At 30.6% G+C, this 23,457-nt stretch overlaps 1 protein-coding gene across 1 annotated transcript in view; it reads right to left on the bottom strand.

Moving 5' to 3' along the window:
- Positions 1 to 229: 229 nt before the first annotated feature.
- Positions 230 to 23,457, bottom strand: part of LOC146541005 (uncharacterized) — a 51,439-nt gene continuing 28,211 nt past the window's right edge. The window contains exons 3-5 of the mRNA XM_085187112.1: positions 6,496 to 6,650; positions 2,317 to 3,069; positions 230 to 2,050 (exon numbers count right to left, since the gene is read on the bottom strand). Coding sequence (XP_085043238.1) covers positions 1,769 to 2,050; positions 2,317 to 3,069; positions 6,496 to 6,650 — 1,190 coding nt within the window. The 3' untranslated portion in view covers positions 230 to 1,768. The remainder of the gene's footprint in view (positions 2,051 to 2,316; positions 3,070 to 6,495; positions 6,651 to 23,457) is intronic.

Here is a 23,457-nt window from a genome sequence, read left to right on the forward strand (position 1 = left end):
AGCAGAACTTAACGCCGCGCATTGTCTTATTACCAGAGCGTATAAATGAAAATAATATTTTCCCTTAGTGGTAATGCAATATATTGAATTTTATTATAATAAAGACCTATTGTATTTTTTTAAGTAACAAAAAAAGGGTTTTTTAAGCTTTGGAAAATTATTATTAAAAATATTTTTATTATATTAATTAACTTGTCACTGGGGATATAAACAAAATGAAACACAAAACTGTATTTTATATGCATATATTCGGATTCAATATTTCAATAGCTATCAATTAATAATAATATTACAACTTAACTTAAAAAAAATACACTGACTGTTCGAACGGTACACACTAACTTAGCTATGTTCAAGCATAAAATGTACTATATTTAATTTCATTACAATTCCACCTACGATTTCGTAAATTAAATAAAAGAAAACCACTTCACCGTAAAATAAAACATAATTGCAAAAAATCGGTCCAAAAATTATTAAAATAATCGACTTCCATAAAAAATTTCAAACAATGAAACATTTATAATATCGATATCTAACGAATACCGATTTTTTGCAACCATTCGTTTATTTAGTTTCGATTTTTAAAAAAAACTGATAGTTTATACTCTATATAATTTAAACCTAGTAATCTCTTTGTAACGGCAAATTTTGTCTTTGAAAAATAGTTATAAACAAATAAATTATACTCGCATCTAAGAATTTGTCACGCAAATTCTAGTAGAACGAATAATTATACTATTATATAAATTATTTTTACATCCTCTGTACATTGCTCTTGCACTATTGTGTGCAACAAGTTAAAAATCAAAACAACCACAGAGTAATGCCGACCTTTGGAACTTTTGCGGCCATTTTGAAAAACTTTATTCTGTATTCTCAACCACGAAATTTCATAAGAAACTGAAGCTCCAAAGTATGGCTCTGTGGCCACTAATTAACACTTAATTTATCATCTACACATTTCACATATACAATTATAGCACGCACATTTACAAATTTCATTTAAAAATAAAAATTCTTAAGTATTTTTTCAATATATACAATTATAATGAATGTACGCGAACTCACCAAGCGTCGTCGTAATCTAAATTATTTAATACAATAAGTGATATGACTCAAGGGAATGTACAAGCAACAATATGTTTATTTTTCAATATGGCAACTTTAAGCCGATATTAAAATTAATTAGGCCTTGAAGATTGTTTCGTTGAAAGTCGATTTTAAGCAGCGTTAAATTAAAGTCTTATTGGGCGAACTGTAAATTAGGAAATGGGCAAATTTTAAAATCGTACTGCCAAAGAGATATTATTGTTTTTCACGGATGTATATGGTAATGCTTTAGTAGATGGCTATAAACCGTTAAGTGCCTTACCTTTTTATTTTAAAATTCATATTATTTAAAAATACACAGTTCGATTCTAAGTTTTGCCCAAAAATCTAAGTTACGAGCGAAGACTAAAGTTACTCTACCAAGCGATTTATTCAAAGTTGTATTGCTCAGTAAAGTCCTAACTTATGACACTACAGATGAAAACGAAAATTGATATGTACTTACATCGCACTTTGACAGCTGTCAAAACTGCGCCACCATTACGTTTCGGAGACGAAAAAAGCACTTGCAATGGCGGCACATTTTTGACAGTTACCCAAAACACGATTCGAAAAGATGACCACAGATTAAGTACACGAGCAACAATACCTTGAATAATACGCGAGGTCAGTTAAAATAGGATATTTACACCTACTAAATAAGAGACTAGAAACACTACACCATATTTATTCCGTACTTTTCCGGTGCGAAATAACTATTTCCTGTGTTGGAAAAGTTCGTAATTTGAGACGCTTGGAGCATGCTCAAGTGGGGGGTGTTTTGGGCCTGATTTTCAGGGGATTCAGGACCTGAGGAAAGGATATTAGGGTGAGAGGGCCAGGAGGGAGGGGAAGGGTTGTTAAACGACACTTGATTGTAGAGCTGATTGCCGTTCGCGGTTAAGTTGTGTGAATGACCGTGTGTTTGATTCACTGATGAACCATTGAAGTATTCCATCTGAAAAAAAATGTATATTAGTATGTAATTAATGTAGTTCAAGTCATATTTTGTTCTTTACTAAGGTTTTTTTTAATAATTAAAATATCTTATTTTTATTTAGTTACATGAAAGTCAAAGAAGTATAGCAAAAATTATATTAAGTATAACATTATATCGACTTATTTATTGTACAGTGAAATTGGATCAATTTCAACAATATATGCAAATAAGAAAACGTTAGGTAAAAAAAAAGAGCTGAAAATCTAAATTTAATATATAACTACCTGACTAGGATAATATGGCGAGTTGTAAGCGCTTTGCCCATATCCCTGATGGTGGTGAGAGCTCGAGTAACTTCTTATATAGTCCGAACTTCCCGGCCAATGGAAACTATTATAGCTGTCCGGGTGATAAACGTTTCCAGGACCGTTCAGACTTTGAGGAGTTATAGGAGGAGAGGGAGTCGTCATGATTGAGGAGTTGGACCCTAAGGGGGTCAGGTTACCCGTTAAACGGGAGCTATATTGGTCTTTCACAAGGTTACTCCCAAACTTCTCTGTATAATCTACCTTGCTCGAATAATCTAATCTTTTCGGACTGTTATATAGTTCTTGTTTTGGAGTAACCCCATAATTGTGAACGTTTGATAGGGGATCGGATTCTTTGCTAATTCTTAAAGCGTCATTTGAATTATAATGATGGGAAATAGATAAGTTTTTGTTTAATGGAGACGAATCGTAATTAGATGGGGCTGCCTCTTTCTTGCATATAACGTTAATTGGGGGGCTAACTGAAGTTGTAGGTGTGGGAAGGTTGGGGGAAGAAGTGGTGATGCTGGAGGTATTCTGAGTAGTAGTTAATGAGTTTGAGGAGTTTGTTAACGTTTTGGACGTGGAGATCTTTGACGATGAGGAACTTTTTATAGAGTTAGTAGATGATATGCTTTTGGAACTGGACGAGGACTTGCTGGATATCTGCGAGTTGGACTGCTGTTGCAACTGTTGTCGACACTTTGCTCGTCGGTTTTTGAACCAAACCTGTTTAAAAAAGAATTATATTAGAAATTGTTATACAATCAATGGATGTTTCGAAAACACGATGATAATTGATGTATTGATAACAGATGCTGACCTAATTTTAAAAAAATATCTTTTAACAGGCTGATTATGATAAAATAACATAATTAAATTACTAAAAGACGGAATTTAATACTACTACTTGTCATTTGAGAGGGGGGGAAAAGAAAAGAAACATTAAACATATTCATTTCAGTCATTCAACACATTTAACTAATAGGAATCGATCTCACAAGTATCGTGATTACAGTCTATACCAATAATCATGTAGTGATGTCAGGTACCAACTAAACTTTATACGGTAGGTACCTATACCTAACGTATAACAATATATCATATCTGAAACCCAATTTAGTATCCATATCAGTAAGGAAAGTACACAAAGGGCAGTATAAGTTAGCACCGTCGGCAGTAGAAATGTTCCGTGCGTACACAAACCGCGCAAGGATTATCGCCCTCGCATTGTAACGAGTTAATATAGTACGTGAAAAAGAGCAACGAGCGATCGAACAGATGTGCATCGGCCATTTTGTAATTATGCATGTTATATATTTTACACTTAACAATAAATAATATCGGAATTCAACGAGTGTTTGGATTTTTTCCTTTTTTAGCTTCATCCTGTATCCCGAGTATAAAGAGGTAAGTAGGGTATATCTAGTGTTGCAGCACTCTATTTCAATAATTAAATTTGAAATAGAAATAAAACATCTAAATTAAAAATATTGACAATCGGGTAAGTTCGTTTCAACAAGAGTGATAAGTGTAACTATAGACTGAATTTGGCGATAAATGGTAACCTATTGTTGGGTCCGTTCTAGTCCGCAAATTGGAATAGATATCAAATGAAACAAATGCTAATTTGTTGTAATCAAAACTACTGTTTTTTCTAAAGCTCTTATTTAAATTTGAAAAGGCACTACAGAACTGTATGTGTAGGTGTTGCCATTACAAATATTTACATGATGCAAAGATCTAACTTTACGTCCTAATTAACTCAACCAGTGGTACATATGGTTAGTGATATGGTATATCCCCGAATAAACAAGAAGTGTGTAAATCGCAAATAAGCTGATGTACAAACAATAATCGAACTGAGAACCCTACTATTAATAGGTAACGACTACATACTGATTATAGTAACATCTGTTGGTTTGTGGTCAATGTAACTTCATTTTTGAATAATAGATTGTTAGTCTAAATTAAATTCATAAATAAATATTACACATGTTAGAAATTCATAATTTTGCAATAAACCTGCAAAAAAATTATAATAACAAGAGTAAACATTTACTTTTACGAGTACCTAATAAAAATGATTATTTTAGCTTGCCGAAGCGTTTCTACTTTCTACGCTTAAAGGTGAATGTCAAAAATATTTTAAAGTAATGTTTATTATATTCATAGGACTAACCACAATGAAATATCAAATCATAATAATTCAACGGTGCTGTATGAAAAATAATTACAGGTCCAATTTTTTTTTAAATGTCTAGCATTTAAATGAAATTAAGTACGAGTATAAAATTTTGCTAATAAATATTTATTTTATTAAAACACAATTTTCTAAATAATAATATAATATACTCAACACTGCTCAAACGAGGCAATTAATCGTTATCTGTGGATACGATCAGAACCAATTACAGCCCTGCACAGATTATAATCAAGAGAATAGACTAATGACCAAGATGGCGGGGCTTGAAATAATGAGTGAATGAAAATTTTAATCTCAGCAAGGAGTTTTTATGCCATATAGACGTTTTATTGCTTTTATTTTCGATGTTTCATTGCTTTAGCTTAATACATTAGCCCTTAATATATAAAAAAACTAAATTTATTTAGTATAATAATAATTATTTTTTACGTGTTTAAGGATTAATTATGCTGTTTGAAATAAAATACAATTTATGGTAAAGAGGGTAAAAGTGAAGAACAGAATGATATGTGTGGATATGACTTAACGAATGAAGATAAAACGAAAAGAATTTATAGTTTTTTTGGCTATCAAAATCATATGTGGGATGAGTTATTAAATTGGGAGCCCAAAAGCAAAATTTAACAAAAAAACATTTTCTACAATTTTACAACCACAAATGGAATGAAAATTGAAAGTCTTGCCTCGTTGTGATGTCAACATCACTAAACAATGGTTAGGATTAAATGATTCGATTTTCAAATATCAAATTTGGAACGCATAATTCGATTGTGCGCTAATGCCCTATCCGTGTTGCTATAAATTGAACGTTTCGGCGAATCAGAGTTCAGTGAAACGTGAGGTTTCGACGGGGAAACGCTGGGAAAGTTTAATTTTAACCGACTTATCAGAAACTTCTGTCATTTCGTTCTACGTCTTTGTTAAGTAGAATATATTTATGTTCATTCATTCTCGATTACATTCATATAGAAGTAATTTTATATATAATAAACAACACAACACAGCTTAAGCTTAATATTCCTATATATAATGGAAAACGTTTTATATGGCTGAAATATTAGCTTTCTTTAACAAAAGCTATTTCATTAAAGTTTATTGACCATCACTGCATATCTATACAAATTAACGCCAGACTAAACTAAAATTCGCACAACTATGACACTTCAGTCTAAGCTGTCACTTTACATTGTTTCTAATTCTCTATAGTTTAATAAACATTATTTGGTCACATACATTTTTGGAACCTAATGTTACGAAAACTTTACTGTACTCAAGTCACTACAAACTATAATGTCACATATTTAAATATTTAATGCCATTAAATTTAATAGCTTTTCATTTGCGGGTGGTTCGTCAATCTCAGTAGCATGATTGATCTCTACCGTGTCTTAGGTTAATTGTTAAACTTATTCAACATCATCGGCTTTGCCTCGTGCCAGATAAAAATTCGATTTTCTTATATTTATTTAAAAAAGATTATGCAAATGAAGCCCCATTCCACTCGACGAGTCGTTATCGCTTATTAAATTAGTTTGAGTAAACAGGCATTTATTATATAAAGTTAAGAGACGCGTAAACTTGCAGCTACTTGGGGATTTTAAATTTATTTTTTATGTTTCTTATAAGTACAAATTATTAAATTATATTTTGTGTTATAAGAACTAAAAACTTTGTTCTGTTTTTATTTTTACCCATGCGTTGCGTTTTTAAGGAGAAAATAGTGCTTTAACATCATGTCTATATTTTATACCATAGAATAGGAATCGAATTAAAGAATTATTTAGGAAAGGAAATTAATTCAACCAACATACAAAATATAAATCAGAATGAAAAACAAGAAACAGAGTGTCCTATCTCTATGCTCTCTACAGCAAATGCAACCCAGTGTCAAGACCACCCTATTTCTTTTTATCCGTCTTATCGGAATAAAATTATTTCTAAATCTGTACCTGAACTCTAGATTCTGGTAAATTAATTTTCAGCGCCACTTCTTCCCTCATGAAGATGTCAGGATACCTAGTTTTGCCAAACAGCGCCTCTAACACGTCCAGCTGAGCTCGAGTGAATGTTGTTCGTTCTCTTCTTTGCTTCCTTGGATTTACACCTAAAGAATAGAAAAAAAGGTTATTTTAATATATAATAAGTTATTACTTTTATAACTATTTTATTAACTTCACGCTGTATCCCGCATATAACGGGGTAGGCAAGTTCCAAGTTGTGTTGAGAGTATTGATTTAAATAAGTAAGGCCTTTTACCGACGGGAAGTAACTACAAAATAAGTAAATTCTATCCTGTGGAATTGAATATTTAACGAGTTTTGATATTGTAAACTAAATGTAATAAAAGAAGCAAGAAGAACTATATACACGTTAAACTTATATCCATTTGTAAATAACCATAAATCTTATTTTGATTGACTGATTATAAATTACAAATAAATTTGTATATTTTTTACAATAAACTATAAAACACCTATCTATATTTTGCAAAGAATTTATAAATCGATTAGAATTAATCGATATGTGAATATTTCGCTTCTAATTACGTGCCTCTAATATATTACATTTAAAAAAAACAGTCAAGTGCGAGTCAGACTCCCTCTCTGTGGGTCTGTACCAATTTAATTAAGAATAATAAGGTATATCCTGTTGATTCAGAGAAGTCAATGGAAAATACTCTATAGGTTCTGATTACTAAAATTACGCATAAAACGCTAGTATATTTTCTTTGTACGTAGAAGGTTATTTTATTCTCTCCTCCTCGAGACTTTACATCTGGATAAATCATTCACATGTGATCTTAAGAATAGCCTTGACAGACGAACAGACAAACAGACAGATATAGCAGTCGCAGCAAAGTGATCCTGTAAGTGACGTCAAGTCGGTTTTTTATTTTAGGCTACGGAACCCTAAGAACACATTTATGTATAACAAATTAAAATATGAACTGGACGCCGAAATTAATTTCTTGCATCATTTAGTCGCGTGTGAATATATTTATGTCATAAAACGTACAGCAACCAGTTCCAACTGAATACTAATGACAAAAACTAATCTACATACATAATATAATTGTTGTTTTATAGTTGTATACGCGGCATGGCGTTGAGTTGTCTTAATTTGTTATATATGTATTATAAATATTAGCATACCTATGTAATTATTTATGTATTGCATTTAATTTACATGTATTTACATGGATTTAATAAAATAAGAATAATTTAATAATAATAATGTGACTTTTATAAAAGTTTGGGCTTGAGGTCGTTGTGGTACAGAGACATACCATCTGATTGTAAGTGCAAAGATTGTGAGTTCGATTCCTACTCAAAGGAATGGATTATTTCCGAAAACGAAGAGATCGGCATGTCCTAATACTACGTTCTTACTGTCTACCCTGCTATATGTGTACTTTTTGCAAAATAAAAATAATGAATAAATAACTTTAAACTTTAGCATAACGTCAGGAGGCTTTTGAAAAAAATTATGATAATTTATTATATAATAATTTATCTGGTCAAGAAAAACAATGTCCAAGGCAAATAGACTCTCTATTTTTAGTAGAATGAAAATTGTGATAGACAAGAAGTGACGTTATATTCCATTCTGTCCGATTACCTAGATATATGGCAAAAAACGATTTTTTTCAGAGTTTTTACTACTTGTTAAAAGCAATGACCAACATTTATCAACCTGTATGTTTGTATTTAATTGTTACTAAGGCATATCTTAAAAAACAAATAACTAAAGACAATATTAATCGTAGAAACGTTCCAACCATTAGTCTTGCAGCAACAGAAAGTCGGTCATAAACACTTTAAATGTGTAATCTCTTTAAAAATACTAGACGGCTATTATTTATACTTGAATTACATTTTTAAACAAGACGGTTGACATTTCGTTAAACAAAATTAGATGATTAATTGGTTGTACGTTTTTTTTAATGAATAGACTATGGTAGACTGCTTGTCTGCTCTAAATCGATGCTTTTGTGTAACATTTTTAGTGAATGATTAACTTGTCTCGTACACATGCTTAAATTGATTAACATGGTTTTGTATGTAATAGATATAGTGGAATGCGTTCTAGAGTATTCTATTAAAAAAAACTATTTAAAAGATATTCTTCAGGCATTCTTTGCCTTCTAATTATTACTTTCTCTATGTTTGTAGAGATTGCTTATTACATGTTGCTAACTCGTAATACAATTTCATATCCATTTTGTTTAATAGACTGTTTAGTTTTATTTGATTTTTATTAAATAAAAAAAAATGGTAATAATCAATGGTAAAACAGGCCCACAATCAATAACTAGTAAAGTAAAATCAGTTATTTCATATACATACCTATTTATATAACTTTCTTTCTATAGTTATAAATAATTATCCAAGCATTCATTGTATCAAATTATATTATACATCAAAACTCAGGGGCGCAAAATCGTTATTAGACTTTTCAAACGGCCGCTCGCTTACGGATTAAAAATAAAAATAATACAACATAACATACGTACCGAAACCCCCATTCAGCCATTCCAAACAAACATTTCATACGAAAACTGTCACATTACCTAGCCATAGAAAAGTGAAAATAAATAGACATATACCCGTCTCCCTCCCTCGCTTACAAGGCAGCTGAGTTGAAACGGGACAGATGTATTTCAATTGTCATCGTTGACAATGAGCCCGGCTCTAATCCTCGTGACATGGCTTTTTTCTTTTTTTTTTGCGCTGGCTGCGATATTATCTTCACGGCCGATTCCTGATAGGGCTACTTGCTTGTTTATGCTCGCTTGTCTATGACTGCTAATGGTATATTCGTGTAATATCTTGTTACGCTTTATCGATCGAAAAGGTGATTTCGATAAACTTTAAGCTTTCGAAAGTAGCCACAGTATGATTCATCTGAAATTATCGAGAACTAAACGCTTATAATATAAATAATAGTATATTTTTTTCGCCATTTAATATGTTAATTGATATCCGAAATGATTGGTACTATGACATTACGCTGTTGACAGGTAGATTACGAGATTGATCGCTTCAATAAAACTAAAAGTTTTAAACGGTAAATGACTAATAAATTATATCTATATAAGATAATTAGCGTCTGTCCGTTTAATGTTCTTAAACTTATTAAATTTACATAACTATTTATTTCTATAATATGTACCTACTTTGGTACGATTAAAATCATTTGAAAACTTATATTAACTTTGAAATCTATCGATATGCTTAATCTATTAATGGAAAAGCATGCAACTTTTAGTAGCCAAGAGTAGCACAACTTTATATTATTTAAATACTTTATATTATTTAAATGTGTAAGGAAATTGATTCATTCTCCCAAGAGAATCGAATTCGCAATCGTCGGTTTACAATCAAATGCTGTACCGCTGAACGACAGTTACAAATATCAATTCATATAAATATGTAAGAAAAAACAAATTTATATATCAAAGTTCTGAAAAATGCAAAGTGAAAGTGCCATCCATTTCTGCCCTTTGCAATCGCTCCGTAAAGAATTGCTTCTTGGATTAATTTGTCATAAGTCCTTTTGTTATCTGAGCATGCCGCAAGCAGATAAAGTAATATTATAATAGTTTTAATTTAACAGGAGACGTCAAAGAAAATATGCAATAACAATAAATTACTTATCTATTACATTGCAAGCGAAAAGGTAAAATTAATAATGATTACATTTCTAATGGATATTTTTTTCTAGAAGTATGGCAAAGATACTCAAAACATTGATAAGTGCGTTTCAATTTTTTGTTTAAAATCTTAGATCCTTAGTTTATTAAACGTTGCCGACGGCACGATGTAATGTTTTGTTACAATTATAAATACATCATTCTACGAACGAACACTATTTTAGATAAGAATATTAAAGAAGTAATTTAATTATTACTTAAAGAAATTCAGGTGAAAAGATGTTCATTCTCATATTTTAATTTAGATCCAAATCTCACCATCCATCAAAATCGAATGCCTACCTACCTTAGTATAAAAATCGATAATTCCATCATATTTATAGATATGTAAATATTGTGACAATGGGGTAGTATTTTGTTTTGTTTTACTTAAAAACAACTTTTTACTTTAAAAATACGTAATAGATAAATGGGTTGTATTTGTAATTCATCACCTCGATGACCTATAATTTTTATCTACGTAGACACAGCCTGTTACGCGACGAAGCCGAAGGCTTTGTCTTATCTAACTAGACCACAGATATATAAACATTCCAGCTCGAAATTATATTTATTATTAAAACTGCATTATTTAAAATTTTTTTATAAATCTTACGAACTATAAAAAATATTTAACCAATATAACAAAAAGGTGAAAGAAACTGTACACTCCAACGTAATTAGGCATTAAAAATCTCCGCCACGCGCCTCAACACCAAACCGCAAGCGTCGTTTGAAACTTATTATTTTCCCGTTTTCCGCAGAGTTTGACCCCGGGACGTCCCTACGGTATTTTAATGACGTGTTAACTATATCAAGGGGTGAGATGTGAACAGATAAAAACAACTTTATTGTGTATGTGTAGTAGCCATTTTGTATCTGGCAACGTTGTACGTCAACTGTCAGTTTGACAGCGCGTAATGGCCGCTCAAGGATTTGGAAGCGTTGTTTAGTTTGGGGATGTGCCTAATTAATTGAGAAAATTTTTGCGTAAACACTTTGGATGATAAATGTTAAGGTACTAGTGTTTGATTAGCGATACTTTTTTTGTGATTTAGAAACAGTTTTAGCTAGAATTATAGAATTTGTTATAAAATATTGTTTTACTTGTTTGTTTTGATTATTTAAGAAATAAACAAAACAAATATTTTTCCAAATAATGACTTTTATTACTACCTATCCCCTGTAGTTGGTAGACAGAGGTGTGACATCTTACATCGTTTTTCAACGTCATAAAATACTAGGAACTTGTTAGTTACGTCACCGATCAACAACTCATTTCGGCCAAAGAACTAATTTGCAATCAAAAATGTATCATAAACAATAATATTGCACAAATTGCACAAGCAATTCTACAAGTTAAACCTAGTATGTCGTATCTCGTTCAAATTGAAAGGTTACTGCAACTGGATCACGATAAGTTAGAGATAACTTACAGGTTCGAAACGACATTAATGAGTTTTATTATACGAGTTGTAGTTGTGGTAACTTTTAAGTAAGGTTCATTTAGCTGCCTATATTAATATCATATTGTGAAATACTGTTACTTAAAATAGAGGTTTATAAATTTCTGCTGAAAAACAGCCCGATAAATCTCCTCGCTAATGCAAGTAACGTCAAAGATACGTTTATACATAAGTTCCGTACTTTTTTAATTTTCTAGATTAATTGTTAGGTACATATACTATACATTATTTATTATTACTAAATAAATAACAGCATCAGTTGCAAAAGGCAACAATAATAATTAGATACATAGAACCCCCGAAATACATTATATTTTAACATAACCAGCTATATTTCATCACGTAAAACGAGGGCTGGCAACACATAAATCATGTTAACACATAAATTCAACTAGCAACATCGCACTGGGGTTGCAAGACAAGTTGTGACAGATTAGCGTTAAGGGAAGCAGTGGTTACAGTTTCAAATCTCATTTTCAACCTTATGTTGGCACTACTGGGTTGGAAATACAATGTTTTCTTCACCTTTGCCCCTTAGAAATCAATGAGTTATTTTATTACCATGATAATGTTGGCAGCGTTGCATAGCAGGGGCTAACCGAGTTGTCGGTAAATTGAAATTTATCAAATAAATTATAGGCGAGGGGCGTTAAATATGATTGAATGATATTAGTTTGCTTTATTTGACTAACTGTTTGGTAATATCCTGTATTATTCGTTGTGAAGCTACTTCCGTTTTGTGTTGGTTGTGTACGTACTGTAAATTGTTATATAATTTATTAATTCTAACTGCTGGAATAATTAAGTATCCTTTTCTAATAATTAGTTAGACATATTTAGAATATTTTTAATTGTTACAAATATTTTGTTACTTGAAAATTGTATCACTACGTTCAATATATTACACATTATATTATATATTTTTTTACATTTTCATTTTAAATTAAATTTAAGTAAGCAAAGCTCAAGGAATGTTTAAATTTTATACGAAGGATTTGTATCTGTTCTTGGATACTATCCAAGCGTTTAAGCCAATTAAGCTATATGTTCACGTGATGCTATAGTCAATTTTCTAGGTAAGTAGACTACCGTAGTCGCCTCTTAGGTACTCTACTACATGTTGTAGCTTCAAGCTTCAGCTTATAGTAAATTTACACAAATAAATTTATAAATAGGTATATAAAAACTATACTTAGTAATTCAACTCAACCCGAAATGTCTCGTAAATTAGGTGGAAACTGGGAAACTTAGTGTCTTGACACTAGGTTCCCTCTGCTTACTAAAGTAAAGCTAAAAAATGAAACACAAAAATGAAACAGTTGCTAATAAAGAATCTCGATATAAGTATGCCCTATACAGTGCCCACGAGGGGGTACCACGGATTAACTTATCATAGAGTGGGAGGGCGAGATAAATTCTATAGTAAAAGCACCCCCATGGATTCTATTCAATGGATTTTGAAACACTGCGTAATAGTCTTTTTGTGGCGAAGTAAAAATAATAATCAAAATTGATGCTTAAAATTAATTATTTATTCTCTATAATAGATACTTTTGTATTCAAATTAATTGTAAATGGCAGTACAGTATAAGCAAATACAAATTATTCATGTTTTACACTTTTTTACCAATCAAATTACGAGTAACTACGTTTTTAAAATATGTTAAACAATTTAAATAATAAATTTAGTTACACCAACTGCTGTAATCTGCGTAGTGTGGCAATGTGATACTTGATATCAACAGTATGTACAGTACATATATGAGTTCACATCAGTAATGATAGGCACAGAAGCGTAATATTGATAAAACCTAGTTTTAATCGCTATATAACTTAATGCATTAAAAATAAATAATTATATAATATCATATAATACTCACTATTGTAAATCTAGTAGTAAGCTTTTTCTTATTTCTAAAGTGTGAGAAGCCACACCCGTAATTTCTCCACTTTGTGTGATGACTCTACGTTTTCGTTTCAATTATACAATTTGTCACTAGCCACTGTATAAAGTCATTTATAATCTGTGAGCCGCACGCGGCGCACACGCGCCTTCTTATTTATCTGTTTTCACAGCAATTCACACTTGAGGCTAAGCAATTTTTCATGCTAATGTATAATCTTTATTTATAATGATAAAACTAGTGAAGATAGACAAAAAAAATAATATTTGGTAACGTTTTTGGTGTTTATATGCGTATATTTAATGATACAACCGCTATTTTATTTAAAATTTCACTTTTTATTTTACGTGTGTATGTAATAAACAACATTATTATTGCTATTAACTTAATGTGAAATATCTGATACATATTTTTTGAAGAAAAGCTGAAATACGACTTTCACATAAAAAGCATTGTGAAGAAACAATCTGCAATCAACAATTAAAAAATTAAATGGTTGGCTGAATACATGAAAGTCGTAGCATTTTTATTCGCCACATCGCGCGCCATTTCGAGATACGTCATTTCATTCAAAATGGTGGATTTCTCTCGTGTAAAAAGTTTGCGTATTACAGGGCTGTTAAATTTAATGGTGGGCATTTAGAAATGAAAATTCGTGGTCCTTTTAGAGGGAAAATTGAATTGAGAGAAAATTGCGAAAAGAATTTGCAATGTCTCGTGAAAGATTAAAAACTGTGGTTTCTTTTCGTTTTCGTTTTCATTTTCATAGTAAAAAAGATTTTTGTTGATTGCTCGAAATGCACGGAAATTGTTTCGAATAAAGTTAATGTAAATTAAGGAATATTGAACTGAAAAATATTTTTTACTTTATACTTTATAGGCAGCTAAAGAGCTCTACTATAGGTATATATCTATGTATATATAAAATAATTTTTATATAATTTTAATTTTTAATAATTCTCCGTTTTGTAGGTTGAAAGCTCTACTCTTATAATAGTAAAACGCGATTTAGTTTTATACTATGTAATAAAGAAATTACTTGATTTGACATAAGAAAACAAAACCGATAACAATGAGGTCTTTAAAAGATAAAAATACTAATATAGAAAGAAAGTCCAATCTTATATATGGAAAGCTAATAGTATTTTTCCGGGTTTAATATTACCGTCGGCACTTAAAAGTTGCCAACCCTATAGCTTACAATAAAAGCGATGTTCAGAAGAGATAATTAATTAATTAAACAATGTAATACATATAACTATCTAGTAGTACTCACTCAGAAATTGCAGTCTACTTTAATTTGCATTTTATCTTCATACGACGTGAGTTTTCTAATTATAATAACAAATTGTTTCTTTTTCTTTTTCTTGTTTAATTTTTTTGTCTTATGTATTTTTTTTGCAAAAATTGCAGTTAAACACAATCGAATTTTCTAAAATGCTTAATTAACAATAATTATCCAAGGGGAACCAATTTTCTTCTTTAAGATATGAAAGAATATATATTTGTATCATACCACTGTTGTGACGTCGAAGAATGAGGTAGATAAAACATTATTTGTATTTCATTTTTTTATGTTTTTCCAGTCTAGAAGATAAAATGGGCAACCGGCGTTGAGTTCTCAGTACTCATTACTCAATTCTTACGGAATTAGGCAGAACGTGAAGAATGGAGTGTCCTTATACTTGCATCAAGTGCTAAAAATAAATGTTATTGATAAACATACGCTTAAATTAAATAATAAATTGTAAATTAAAAGTAGGTACCTAAAGTACTTTCCACTTGAATACGTATAAATTATTTTAGTCTCAACTTCTCTTCTCTTCCGGCACGTGTCACTCCCACGTCAATATTACCTCAAGTGGGTATAAGTGTTTGTACACTTACGGTTCCCTTTGCAATAGACCTGATACAGTACGGTTGACGAGTCGTGGCCGCCCTGAATTTAGATATAGATGGCTGCGCATATTTGATTTAAGGATTTTTCACACTTTTGCTTATTTTCTTCAAGAGTAAACAATGCCCAAAAATTCGGAAAGGCTAACGTCACTGTGGCATATAGCATATTGACTGTACTGTACGTATCGTTAATTAAAAAAATATTTATTATCAGTATATTAGTAAAAGTAATATTTTATAAATTAAATTGTGTGTTAGCTGTATCTATTCTAGATAAGATATTTAGATCTTTAATTAATTATTTTTTTATCTGTTTCCTTTATTGACAAAACTTACACGTTTATAGTATTCATTAGTATCAAAATACCAATTATATTTCGTGGTATATCGTGCTTAATACCTAATATATTTTTCATCATCTTACTTAAGATTTCGATTTTTACAGTTTCTTTAGTAGAGTAGTCACTCCGTTCTTTAGGTATTTCTAATATAAGAAACATTAAATTACCCTAACTAGAATTTGAATCTACAACCTATAAACAAAGATAGTAATACAAATTCAAAAGAAAATAACTATCTATATAGAAACTTAAAACGCAAACGTACCCGAGAGTTGCCCTCGGGGAAAAACAACAAACACTAAAACACTGTTGTTGACTTTACAATTAGCGGGCAACGCCACGGTTGGGGTGGCAGTTAAAAAAATATACCGGTTTACGATTTTTGCAAACATTTTAAGTTTTTTTAGTTAACTATGTGCACCAAGACAGTTTTTGCCTACTATTTTACGTAAAAGTGTGACTTGAGTTTACTGGTAATAGTTATTACTAACATTTAAGAATATATTTATTTAAAAAAACGTCTCAAATTCTAAATTTATTGAAAAAAAGATCATGGGACATAATAAAATTAATAATAATTTTATAATCACCAAACAAGTGCCTCCCAATCCAATTTTATTTTTTATCAAATAAGCAGTTAAAATTACACAAGCAATGAATAAAAAGATTGGACTTTGTTTATTTCTTTCCCTCAACTGGCTTCGAACCCACATTCATCATCATGTAACAGCATCAAGCAAACAATCAAATTTACAATATCAAAATACAATTAAGTGAAAAGCCGAGTTTGTTGTTACAGGCACCCCATCTCAAATGAAACTGGGATACAAGTCCATTGCATATATAAACAGAAAGGTGCTAACTTTCACACACTGGGGCAAGACTAATAAGTTTAGATGGTATTATAAACATACACACATACATATATTATATATACAATACAGGTTTTTATTATGTTTTATTCAACAAAAAAATTACAGACATATATAGTAGTGATTTTGAATTCCATTTAGGGGAATATTCAAATCTAAAAAAGTATTTCTCACTCTCTTTCTCTTAAATAATTAGAAAGAATACCACCTCTCTGGCTACCGCGAAAAATGTGAGATGCATGAATTTAATTTAAAATTGATTGCCACTCAATCAAAAATCATATATGGGTACATACAGAAGCCGTAAGTTGAAAATAAATAATAAAAAAAACCCCTCACCAACCAGACTGTATGTATATAAGTATATAATATTTAACTATACAAAATATATACCCGCGTAGTTATAGTGTTAAGACAATTTATTTTCCATTTTTCAATAACCACTTACGACATTCTGATATAGAGGCCGTCTTGGCGCAGTGGAAGAGCGTCCGAATGTAAGCATGGCGGTTGTGGGTTCTATCCTATTCGGTGAAATTTATTATTTTTATTTCGCTCTAGTTTAAGACAAACAAGAGCGTTGAGTGCCGCCACTCAATACTTTGAAAATTCTTTTTCTGTCTTCTCAAGTCTTAAAACTTTGTTCTCTCTGCCTATCCTGCGATTTGCGAGATACAGGTTAAAGCTTAAATGTATTTATCTAATATATTCATAGAGATTTCTAAATATTATCTATATATATAAAAGGACTTGTCCTCACTGACTGAGGTAAGACGCACGCACAGCCGTAACCGCTGCGCGTAGAAACGTGAAATTTGGACAGATGTTTACTTTCGTAATCTGGACATCCACTAAGAAGGGATTTTGAAAAATTTCAACCTTAAAGGGGAAAGTTAGTTGTTGAAAGTTAGTATGGAAATAAATTTAAATCGTCACCGATTTTTATAAAATTTGAAATTTACATTTTCAAAAGTATTTAATTGAACACGTATTTCATCGTTTTCTAGAATTCTCCCCCTAAGGGTGCAAATAAGGGGTTGAAAGTTTGTATGGAAAAATCTTTAAATGGCCACCGAATTTTATAAAATTTGAAATTTAGACTCTTAAAAGTATTAAATTGAACACATGTTTCATGGTTTACTCATGGTTTACCCCTAAGGGTCCAAATAAGCAGGCGAAGCTGCGCGCGCCCACTAGTATTTAAATAATACTGTAGGTATGTACGTACCTATATATATTTCACAAGTGTACGTTTGTCTTGTAAATCTTTCCAAATAGGTACCTACATTTAAACGAAATCATTCGCGGTGGATTGTCAAATCACAGAGGGTGTCGCCGCGTGACGATTTTCACACGTTTTTCATCTGGAGGGAGATGAGATTTTGCAATGTGAAAACGATTTATTTTACTAATAGGTACCTACCTAGGTATACCTATGCAATTGTTGTTGGGGGACAAGCTTATATAGCAATAACAATTTTCTAAGAGCTATTAATTGGCGTACCTTTTATGAATGAATCTGAGTAGTTACCTACTCGCGTATTTATTTTAATCTATGTGTACCTATATAAGAGACATATTGCCTATTTATATCTTTATTTTTTAATTTTTACCCTTCCCTATAGGTTGATTGGAAAAAATCTCTAATGAATAAAAGTTTACTTGTAACAAGAACAATTAATAAAGTTTGTTTTGATTTCCATTAAAAAGTGCAATAAAGAATATTAATAAAATTGCCCGAACATACACGAAACCTACCTTTCATCTCTATTCGTCCCAACATATCCGAATTTCTCATAGCCACTCATAACATTATACACAAATAACCAACACATTAAACACTAACCAAAACCCAATGAAAATAATTATTAAATAAAATTAAAACACACTACAATGCAAGTGCTAACACTAAGTGACTTCGTTTCTATCTATTTTTATCATAGTAGCAAATTCATTCCTTAAATGACATTTCCTTGATAACGGCTGACAGTGACAAGAGCATTGCATTATAAAGTTTATAAAAAAAGCAAAACAAATATGGCCGCTCAAGATGGCGGCACGTCAAAGGGCGCCGACGGTAGCGGCTCGCTGTGTTGGAATTCATAAATGATAAATTTAATATTATTTACGATGCGAGGAAACGATACTAAGATGCTAATACCAGATTGTTATAATTTTACTTGTTAGATATAATTATATTGATTGTAGATTATTTTGTGTATTTATCGCATCTATTATTTGATTGTTAACTTTAAGATAATCAATTTAGAACAAAAACTATTTATTTAATGTAATAGATAATTAATATATTTTGGTGCGTGAGTAAATTTAAGTGCGTCAATTAAATTTAAAATTACTAATAAATAGTAGTATGTGACTCTTTTTTACACTTTCCCTGTAATTCTGCTATTATTGAGATATTTATTAGTAGTAGTAGTCATTGAACATTTATTATAAATTGATGAACTTTACTTATTATATTTTACAACACTTTTGCTAAATCAGAAGTAACTTGATAACAAAAAAGAAACATTACTTATACAAGCAATAAGCATAATTTTCTTAAGACGATTAAAATTAGCAATACACCCAAACATGTCAACTTATCGCAAAATTTTATTTAAATCACAACACACAAATCATTCAAAATAATATATTTTCCTTACAAAAGTATAATTTCATATTAAATTATTATTACTAAAGTGTGTTTACAAAAAGGGTGGTATCATCATCTCTCGACTCTTGATTCGTTATAAAATATGATAGTTAATTTAGTGACCGCGTACGACAGTGTTCTGACCCCGATTTCACGCGGTTGAAGGAACCTTTAAAAATGTCTCTCATTATAAAGAGTTATCGAGAATAATTTTATAAACGATTCAAAACGACAACCACAAAGCTACAATGGTAGTTCATTTTTTATTATAATCCCACAACTGGGCAACCGGTACTGAGTAAGTTACCGGCGTGCTTAATAGATTTACTTTTTTTTAATGTATTTAAGTATAGAATAAGAAAATATAAGTTTAGGCTTAAAATATGAATAAAATTTTGTATTAGAAAAGTTAGTTTTTTTTTATTTAAATACTAAATAAATTGACTTGGTAAAATAATGTAGCATTATAAGTTTAGGCTTTATACGTTTTGGTGTAGATCAATTTTGTTATTAAAAAAAAAACAGAAACTAAGGCGTTGTTAAATACCTACATAATTTCTGTCTATTGCTAATAGAAGAAAGAAAATATAGATAGAGATAGAAGGAAGAAAATAGAGCATGAAATAAAAAACGATAAATAAAGACCAAAATAATTGAAGCCGTCATAGCGAGCGGCTCAGAGCCTAGAAAAGCCACGGTTTTGGGTTCGATCCCCATTAAGTGTTACGAATTATTTCACATAATTTTAGTTCAGGATACAGCGAAAAAATTAAATAAAACAAAACGTTATTATAAATCGCAATTTACCGCTTGTAAAGGATTTGTCATCAATTAAATGAATTCAATTAATCCACTGAAATTTTATGTAAAATACAAGGATTATACAATTATAATGTCGTAAAAAATGTGATGATAGTTGTTTGCCTTCTTACAACTAATTATATTACTTAACTGTGCTTATCCAATTATTCTGCCTTTTGTTGTTAAATTGTTATTTTTTTATATATTTCAAAACGTTAATGCAAAAGTGACATAGCTAAATGCCTTTTAAATTAAGTTTTTATCGATTTCTATTTTAAACCTATTGACTTGGTTATAGTTGTTGGAAGGTTATTAAAAAGGATATATATATTAATAACCTTACCCATTTTAATCTACCATATCCAATAATATTTATCCATTTAATACATAAAAAATATCATATTTTTTTAAGTAAAATAAAATGGTATATTTTTTTCTGTATCACGCATGAAGCCAGGATAGGCAGAATTTAGTAAAATACTCCGACTTTCCTTCTGTCCAATTTGAAGATATTTCAAGTTAGACGGAACCCAACGCTACGTTTTATCTTCTTACGAGAGCATAGAAAAGAAGATTAGTAAGTTAAATTTAATAAGTATATTTAAATAGGTAATAATTCATCCCTATTCTGTATGTAGAGATACCTACTAAAAGTTACCAAATAAACATATATTTCAAGCAAATCCCAATTATTACATTAGTATATTTAAAAAGGTCACGCAGAGTACCGCTACCGGCGCGACGTATGATAGCACGTCATTAGTGAGTGAGGTGATAAATCAATGGACAAGGCTTCCGAAATCAATAGGAATGCGGTGATGTTTTTGTCCTTTTGTAGAATGTGTTTGTTTTTTTGTTAATTTTACTTTTTAAAGTTTATTTTGACGTACTGGTGCAGTGGGATAGGATGTGAGTGTAAACGTGATGGTTGTTTGTTCGATCCTCATGCGAGTTTTATATTTAATTTATTTTCGTTTCTTCGCTTTGAAACAAAATGTAACGTTAAGCTTCGCATTTCAATACATACTATCTTTAAAAAATTGGAGATGGTGGGGAAAGGAGTTTCTTTTACAAAGACGTAGATTACATACATTACGACTATGCCTTAAGAATCAATTTCTTCAATAAAAGAAATAATAGAAAGGCTACTTAAATATTACTCAAATCCGAAATTAGATATAAAATATATGTTATTAACGTGACAAAAGTACGTTGACCGATCCACCTGTCGTGTCGTATCACATAATCGATAACTCGGCCATCATGTCAGTGGGTGTGAAGCCAACAATATGAGCATACGGCCGCTAGGTCGAAATCGATATCAGATAGAATCGTTAAAAATGTTTCAAGTTTATATCGTGAATGTACTAAATAGAAAAAGGTATAGCACTAAGTTATAAAATTATATGAAAAGTAAAGGAAATGTCTTTAAATAAACAAAACATTAAATATAGAAATATTTATCTAATGAAATAATAATAAAAAAAAACTATTGCAATTATTTCTTCGACTGAGAATCGAATCAACTGTAGTGCACTACGATATTACTCAATCATAGAAGGTGATGACAAAGTTGCCAATCATATATGATGGCAGGTGGTCTTTGTCACATTTGCTTGTCACATTACACATTTTGTAAAGTGGTACAGTACGGTCGACGTGTTGTGGCCGAACTGTACTTAGATATTCTCATCTTTTTTTTTGCATTGTTTAATGGGCAGGCATTTACAGCAGACTTCAGGGCGGCCATGATGGAGGAGGATTTACTAAAATTCATAAGGAAACCAGATAAAGTAGAATTTTACGTTCACTAGTTTCTGATAAGGGTATTGGGCAACCTTGGTATTTTTATTACTAAGCGTGACGGTTAAGTCCCCTATAACTATTAAGCATATGTGAAACGCGTACCTATATAAAAAATATAAATATAATTTTCTAGAAGTTGTGATATAATTTCTACATAACGAAATATCAGGTAAATTAGAATATAACTTTTACAATGTTTTACGAAATTTCGAAATATTTATCTCCGCGTCTACAATAACAAGTTAAGAGCTTTGAAATTTTCCTCGAAAGCGGCCGCTATCGCTGCTACTTAAACGGAAATTAATTTCACTAGTTTCGACAAATTTTCATAATTTCATTTTACCTACTTCAAAACACAATGATTTTTTATAAAGTAATATGTGAATTCAGTCACTAACTACGTAAACTATCCAAATTCAGTTTAAAGTGGAGGAAAAAATGCCTTGACTCTGCTATTTGAAAATTTGAAGAAAAACATGGAGCTGCCTTTTTTACCTTCACGCTGTAGGCAGTAGGAACCCAATGTTAGAACACCCCATTCCTCACTCACTGCCGTTTATTACAATAAGCTAAACTGATATAATTTGGTAGTCAACTTACTAAATAATTTACAAATACCTTCTAAAAAACCTAATTATGATTATTTATAAAAGTCCAAATAGGAAAAGATTTTTTACATTTCGAGTCCAACAAAAAGAGGTATGCTTACCGTTTCCTGTCGTCCTCTCGAAGGGTTTAGTGTTATGTTGGTAGCCTTGTATAAAACTCTAATATGCCTTTATAGAATTGTTTAGGTTATTTTTTTATAAAATATTTTAAAATATAGCCAATCATTAAAAATATTTTTTTATTTTAATCCTACTTTTTTAATCTACTAAAAATAACTAAATTGAGTACAATTATTACAACGGCGTGCGTTGAAATCTTTTATATGGCCAGATCGAATTACACTATAATATATAGTATAGTACAACTTACTCATATGTACATATTTAACATTTCTAAGAAACCTTGGAGTGATTCACGTCGAACTTTATTATTGATATTGGGGAAATATCAACATTACATTTATTGCTAATAAAAAATAGCAACGAGGAAATGAGTTATTCATGCTAAACAATCTATAAATTTAGATAAGTATAATAAAAAAAATGTTTATTTTTTTTTACTTTTATATAATGTCAATTTCCCTTTTCATTACTACGCTTGTCTAAAAAGAATTAATTATAAGCAACAAAAGAATAAAAAAGGGACTGGCCATATAAAATGCTTAGACCAATAAAAAATATACAATGAAAAAAATTTAAAAAGACCGTCCAGCTGCCGTCGTTACGCATCTAGCGTCAGAGGAAGACGGCAATACGTAAATTATCATAGGAATGACAGGGATGGAATGACGGATTAAAATGGCGGATTAATTTTAGTCTCACATTAAAATTGTATTTGGGTTTTAAATCAAATAGGTCGCGAGCCG

Source organism: Heliconius melpomene, chromosome 1 (genome assembly GCF_056956725.1).
Source record: "Heliconius melpomene rosina isolate 202511_hmr_F chromosome 1, ASM5695672v1, whole genome shotgun sequence".
Lineage (NCBI taxonomy): Eukaryota > Metazoa > Arthropoda > Insecta > Lepidoptera > Nymphalidae > Heliconius > Heliconius melpomene.